We start from the raw sequence: 7,280 nt of genomic DNA, 5'->3' as shown, positions 1-7,280 counted from the left end.
GAGCACAACAGACACTAGTATGGCAATATGTAAATCAATGGATGTGTAACTGATGTGATTCTGCAATCTGTGTATGGGGTGAAGGTGGGAGTTCATAACCCACTTGAATCAAAGTGTGGAATATGATATGTGAAGAAATTTGTAATGTTTTGAACAACCAACAATAAAAAAAAAAAAAAAGTCAATCAGGAGGCTGCATGAGATGGCGCACACCTGTAATCCCCATAGCTTAGGAGGCTGAGGCAGGAGAATCCTGATTTCAAAGTCAGCCTCAGCAACTGCGAGGTGCTAAGCAACTCAGTGAAAGCAACTCAATAAGACCCTGTCTCAAAAAAAAAAAATTACAAAACAGGGCTGGGATGTAGCTCAGTGGTTGAGTGCCCCTGAGTTCAATCCCCGGTACTGGGAAAAAACAAACAAGTCAATCAGGAGCTGGGGTTGTGGCTCAGTGGTTGAGGGCTTATCTCACTTGTATGAGGCACTGATTTTAATTCTCAGCACCACATAAAAGTAAATGAAATAAAGGTATTGTGTCCATCTACAGCCAAAATATAAAAAAGAAGTCAATCAGAATTGAAGAAGTATGCTAGTATTATGAATATCAACAGAATTATTTTTCAACATGCAAAAGTTCCTGAAACGGTTGTCCAGATTTATCCTTATAAACTACAACTTATATTAATTTGTAACAATTTCTAAATATCCGTAGGTTTTCATTTTTAGAATGTTTAGCTGTTTTCCCCACACTGATGGGACAGTGATTTCTTATGATCTTCTTTTTCCCCTCTCTCTTATGTTCTTGAGAACTATTGAGATTAATAGTAGAGATAAAAGCTCAAATTGAACAATTTTCTTAGAAGCTTCATGGAAGTTTTCCTCATTAAATATTGGGCTGAGTTGTCCTCAGACATTATGAAATTTCTGGAGAGGTTTGAATGGAAGAGATCCTCTTCAGTGAGGGGATTTAGACACATCTTGCTGTAGGCACAGACTAAATTATTCCTGATACTGTCTTTATTCTGTGACCACCAGGCTCAGGATGACTTTTCATGGTGGCAGGCTCTGTCACAGTGTCTGTGAACTAACAGGTTAAGGGAAATCACTATGGCAACTCTGAGCAGTCTCTAAGGGGAGGCTGATCACAGAGCCCGAGCTAGGGAGGAAACAAAGGCTTAAAGGAAGTTATTAAAATTGACTGACATTGATAGCACAACTAAAGTAATTGGCAAGGTTTATCTTACTGGTAGATTGCCCCTTAGTTAGAATATGCTGATTTCTACATTCATTCAACAAATCTTCATTGAATGCTGGGCTGCATGTTAGTAATGGGGCAGGTCAGGGTATAAAAGATAAGCAAACCATCATGGTTTCTGATTTCATAGAGCTCACAGTCTGATATGGGAGACCAATACTGACTAACTCACCACACAAATACGTAACTACAGACTCTGATAAATGTCCTGAAATAAATTACAGGGCATGGTGAGGTGTCCAAAATGGAAACCTAGTTGGGATGAAAATATGGTGGTCAAATTTGAAACTGTGGGCTTCTCTGAGGAGCTCTGAGGACACAGAAACTAGACAACCAGAGAAATGGGAACTTTTCAGGAAGGAGCATGGACAAAGGTCTAAGGTGTCAAAGTGAAGAGGATGGTGGCCCCAAAGTGGGGCAATGAGGCTTGTTGGGGCAACATGGTTTATGTCATAAATGTTAGTCTTTAGTCCAAGTATAGTGAGAATGCGTTGAAGTGTTTAAGAAAGTGGTGGTGGGGAGAGGAATAGAAGATTTGATTTTAATTTTGAATAATTATGACTGTAGTGAGAGGAAATTATCAAAGGTGCACCAGGACAAACATGGCTATAGCTGATAAAACAGATGACATGGTGACAGCTTGAACAGGTGATTACGCTGGGGATGAAGAGAAGTAGATGGACCTGAGATCTCTTCAGGAGATAAAATTAGCAGTAGAGTAGTTGGTGCTGGGTTGGGGAAAGGATATGTGGAGTGGGGGAGATAGAAACTTCAGATTTGAATATATTGTGAATGTCTAGGTGGAGCTAGAGTGGACACAGTGGGATTCGTAAATCAGATCAGAAGGAAGGTTTGGAAAATTCTCCTGGTCCCTCTAAACTAAGTGACAAAGGGTACTCTAAGCTGGATGTGGCAGAAAACATCGCAATTCATGTTGGCCATGAACTCTGGGAGAACCTCCTCTAAAGCATCCTGAGTATTGGCCTCAGTCTTCGATTTGTATTAAGCTGTATTATTATATTAAGAAGAAAAAGTTCATATCTATCTTATTCCTTATTGTAGACCAGTATGCCCAGTCCATAATATGTTTCCTCAAATATTTACAGAAAAAATTAAAGAGTTATTTCCCCCAAAAGCACAGAGAAGAAGATGTGAGGGTGAGATGGAGAGAAGTCTAGCAACCCACATCTGATGCCCTCCTGTGACCTTCCCCTGCTTCCTCCCTCCCTCCCAGGTCTGTGGTTTTGTTGAGACTTCTCTACACTGAAACACCTCACCTTCTCCTTTAGTTTACAGACCTTTTAAAGTTGCTTGAGTGAATATATTTGGCTTTATTTTGAGTGATATCATGTTTGGTGCACTCGTTTTAAGGAGAGAAGTTTTTGGTGGTTGAAACAAGGAGTTATCAAATTGTAACTATTAGAAGAAATGAGAAAGAACTCAATAGGCAAAAGAAAGGAACAACACAAATTAGGTTAGCCCAACAGTGCGGCAGGAAGTAGAGGAGGTTCCTTCACATTCTTAAATTCCTGTTAACTCTGGGAGGTCTGGAAAGTCAGGAAACAGCATGTCACAAATTTTAAGGCACTGAAGTGAAGCCAAGAGCTAGGAATTCAAGATCAGAAGAAAGGGCCATTGAAAACAATATTGGTGAACTTCAGCTCCATGGATAGGTGGTGAGGTGGTTAACTGAAACCAGGAGAAATCAGAAATGTATAGATGAAGTGTCTCTGAGCAAGAACCAAGCTGGGGATGACTTCACAGGTAGATGGTAATGAGAGTTCAGCCAACTTTGAGAATTCTTCTCTCATTCTTGCTGTGATATTTTTTTTTTTTATGCAAAAAGGATGAGCCCATCTTCTCCTCAAAATTATGACATATATGTTCAGGTGGACTGACACCAATTGGTAATTGTATTTTTCAGTAGTTACTATGTTGTAAACTTAAAAAAGGAAGAAATTATCACATGTGTAAATGTTTCTAGAAAGGTGAATGAAATGAATAGAATCACTGATACCTTTAAATGGTCATGTTAAAGCAGATGTTAAATATTTTCTTTATAATAAGCATTTGCACGTTTTCCTGGCCCTTTCACACCATATTATTCTACAACAAATGTTGAATTCTGCCACTCCAGTCCAGGCTTCTTCATGTAAACATTCAACAAGTGGTACTGGGAATGAAATCTGGGAAACATCTGTTTAGGGAACAATTTCTTCTGGGTGTGGTGCTACCCATAATCAACCCAACTTAGAACCATAGATATAGCAAGATGCTATCATCACTGTAGGCTGAAAAGCCTTTCACTTTAGTTCTGTCTTCTTGGGCTTCAGAGATGCCTAAAAGGCAGGACTTCCAACCACCTCAGGTGTAAGTTGTACCAGATATTCTGGTTCTTGTTATTTTGACAATTACCAGAATAAACATGAATATCCTATATTTTTCTCCTTTGGAGTGGTTGTTTACTTTGCAATCCCCACTTCCACCAGAAAGCTGTGTGCATCAATGATTACAGTGGCCTTCACTAGGCTATCCATCCTTTATGTCTCCTTCTTGAACAGGAAGAGTTATCCTGCAATCACCCACTCTACATATTCATTTTTTTGCAGCTTCTTATTTCCTTTCCTCTATTTTTCATCTTTTCTACTTGCGGGTCTACCTACTGCTTTTCTGTTGCCCTTTACTTATACCAATGTCACATAATGCTTTCTCTCTCCCCCTTTCTGGTTCCCATCCAACCTTATGAGAGCTGAATTCAAGTCCTTCGGTCTTATTTTCAGCAAATAACAGAACACTTTTAACCCACTTATGAAAGCATTCTGGTTACCTTAGTATTGATAGGAGATAGTACTTGACATTCAGGATTATTCAATAAGCATGGGGAAGGATTATTCAATATTCAATAAGGTATACATCATTTGGAGGAAGTCTTCCAATTTCTCTTATATTCTACCCAGCAGGCAAAGCCTCAGGACTGTTTTTGCCTATGTGATGTGCCATCTCTATCCTTCTTGGTAAAGAAGGCTTGAGAAGGAACCCTGAGACACTACTGATGATGGTAAGGCTCCTTCTTTTCTATAAACAAGCCTGGTCTAAATGAGTCCAGGTTGAATTAGGTAAGGAACAGGATTGAAAAGTAGATGTGTCCTTGAATTTGGCTAATCTCATAGCTGGGGGACAGGTATCTGTGATCAGCTGAGTCACACGGCTTTGGGATTAGCCAGCTGTACTTTCTCTTTCAACAATAAAAAGTCTTGCAAAACTGCTGGCATGTGAGAAAGAGGGATCCAAAAAGTCTTGGCATCTTTTCCAGCAGCATAGCGAGTCTTTGGAAAGAGACTTGTCAGAGCATGGTCCATGCACTCTACCACCAGAGAGAGGTCCAAATTCACCCAGGTTGTAGTGCTTTTCAGCTTATCTAGACCTATAAAAAGAGACAAAAGCACACTTATTCTTCAGAAGAGGAAGAGCAGAGTGGGAGGCTAGGGGACAAGGTGGAGGTTGTATGTGAGGGAATTTATTTTGAATTTATTATTACAATTGAGACTCACTCTGATTGTTTTCTACTTAGTCCTCAGAAAAGGATGCTACAGTGCTTTCTTTATATCAGGGCTCTCTAAATAGGGCAGACAGCAGAATTGCTTGGAGAGCTTACAAATATTCAGATTTCTGAGTTCCTGAGTCAGTAGGTACTTGCATTTCAAACAAATCTCCAAGGGGTGCTAATGTTGCTAGTCCAAGGACTGAACTTTGAAGACTACTGCTCTAAAGCAATGGGGAAAGATACTATATATCATGAAGCTCCTGACCCTAAGAAGCCATGGGTTTGATTATTAATTTGTTTTAAGGGAGTGCTGTGTTTATAGGAAATGTAGGTGTCCAAGTATGCTTGGGCACACGTGTTATGAGAGAGTGCACTCACATGCTTCCCCAATCTATAATTCTATGTACAAAGAGCAATTCATTCCATAAATGTCCCTAATCAGGAAGCTCAAGTATCATGGTTCTCAGGCAAGTGAAGTACTTGTGTGATGGGCTAAGACGTCTTTAGAGAGACAGGTATTTGATGAGGGCTTGCTAATGGTTTGGAGCCTCAGGCTTTCATTGTGAAGAGTGAATATTTACATGCAGAGAAATTAAATTGGATTCTTCTCTCATACAATATAAAAAAGCAACTCAAATTGGATTAAAGAGTTAGATGTACCACCTGAAGCTGAAAAATTACTAGAAGAAAATATGGGGAAAAAAGCTTCTCGTCTTTGGTCTGGGCAAAGATTTTTTTTAGACATGACCCCCAAAACATAGATAACCATGCAAAAATATAGTTGGAATTACATCAAATGAAAAATCTTCCTAACAGCAAAGATAACAGTTAAAACAATGAAGAGACAACTTATGGAATGGGAAATTTACTTGCAAACCATACATCTGATAAGGGAATAATATCCAAAATATAAAAGGAACTAAAAAACCTCAATAGCAAGAAAATAAATAACCTTATTTATAAAATGGAAAAGGAGCCAGGCACAATGGCACATGCCTATAATCCCAGGGACTTAGCAGGTCAAGGCAGAAAGATTGCAAGTTCAAAGTTAGCCTCAGTAACTTAGCAAGATCCTGTCTCAAAATAATAAAAAAAAGGGCTGGGGATGTAGCTCAGTAGTGGAGAACCTGTGGGTTCTATCCATAGCACTGCAAAATAAAATAAAATAAAATTTAGAATAAATAAATAAATAAATGGATAGGATCTAAATAGACATTTCTCAAAAGAAGACATACAAATGGCCAACAGGCATGTGAAAAAAAATATGACCGTATCACTAGTCATCAGATAAATATAAATTCAAACCATAATGACATATCATACCTGTTAAAGTGACTATTATGAAAAGACAAGAGATAACAAACATTGATGAAAGTGTGGAGAAAGGGGAACTCTTGCACATTGTTGGGGAAATGTAACAGTATAGTCATTATGGAAAACAGTATGGAGGTTTCTCAAAGAATTCTAAGTACGATATGATTCTCATATGTTTTTAAAACATACCCGAGTTGTCTTCTCAAGGGAAAATTTATGAATTTAGATTTTTCTTATAACTTTAGTTCCAACTAAATACAAATTGTTTAAAGAATCCAATAAGTCTTAAATTAATGATTATTTGAGATTCCTACCACCTTAGCCAGGAAAATGAAGAAAATTAGCTTTAAATGTATGGCCTATTTTGGGTCTGTGGATATGGTCGATGTCTAGGTCCAGACTTGGAAAAACTTAAAAAATAACCAGCATAAAACTGGGCTAATGCTTTTTGATATATCTTGGTATAGAAGATTTAAATGTTTCCAACACAAAGAAATGATAGATATTGGAAATAATCAGTATACTAATTACCCTGATCTGATCATTTCACTTTGTATACATGTACTGAAATATCACATGGTGCCTCATAAATATGTATCAATTATAATGTGTCAATTAAAAAAAGATAGCTTGAAATGGAATTTGGTGATATACTCATAGGCATTTAAAAAGTATAAGTGTCCATTTCAAACATGGAAAGGCTTTTAAATGAGGGATTTTTTTTTCTGAAGTATTAAATCTGAAGGATTAAGTTTATTCTTACACCGAACCTGCATAGAAACTTGGGTCAGTATGTGAGAAATAGAGCCTTTAATGTCTTTGAATCAAAACAATTAGATTCAAAACAATTTTGACTCAAACTGTGAGGTTTGTCAACTAAACATTATATATATATATACATGTATATATCTGTCTGTATGTGTGTGTGTATATATATATATATATATATATATATATATATACACACACATCCATACACACACACATATATATATCAGACATATACATATATTTTATGGAATACATACATATTTACCATTATTTATTTATTTTTTAATTTAAATTTTTTTAACTTTGTAGTGCTGGGAATTGAACCCAGTGGTTTTCTATTTTATATATATATATATATATATATATATATATATATATATACACACACACACACACACA

General features: G+C 37.1%; 1 protein-coding gene across 1 annotated transcript in view; it reads right to left on the bottom strand.

Moving 5' to 3' along the window:
* Nucleotides 1–4,061: 4,061 nt before the first annotated feature.
* Nucleotides 4,062–7,280, bottom strand: part of Dhrs9 (dehydrogenase/reductase 9) — a 22,767-nt gene continuing 19,548 nt past the window's right edge. Inside the window, exon 5 of the mRNA XM_015478982.2 lies at nt 4,062–4,676. Within this exon, the coding sequence (XP_015334468.1) occupies nt 4,453–4,676 (224 nt within the window). The 3' untranslated portion in view covers nt 4,062–4,452. The remainder of the gene's footprint in view (nt 4,677–7,280) is intronic.

Source organism: Marmota marmota, unplaced genomic scaffold, assembly GCF_001458135.2.
Source record: "Marmota marmota marmota unplaced genomic scaffold, marMar, whole genome shotgun sequence".
In the NCBI taxonomy this organism is placed as follows: Eukaryota; Metazoa; Chordata; class Mammalia; order Rodentia; family Sciuridae; genus Marmota; species Marmota marmota.
The sequence above is the reverse complement of the archived record's forward strand: the minus strand, read 5'-3'. Positions and strand labels throughout refer to the sequence as shown.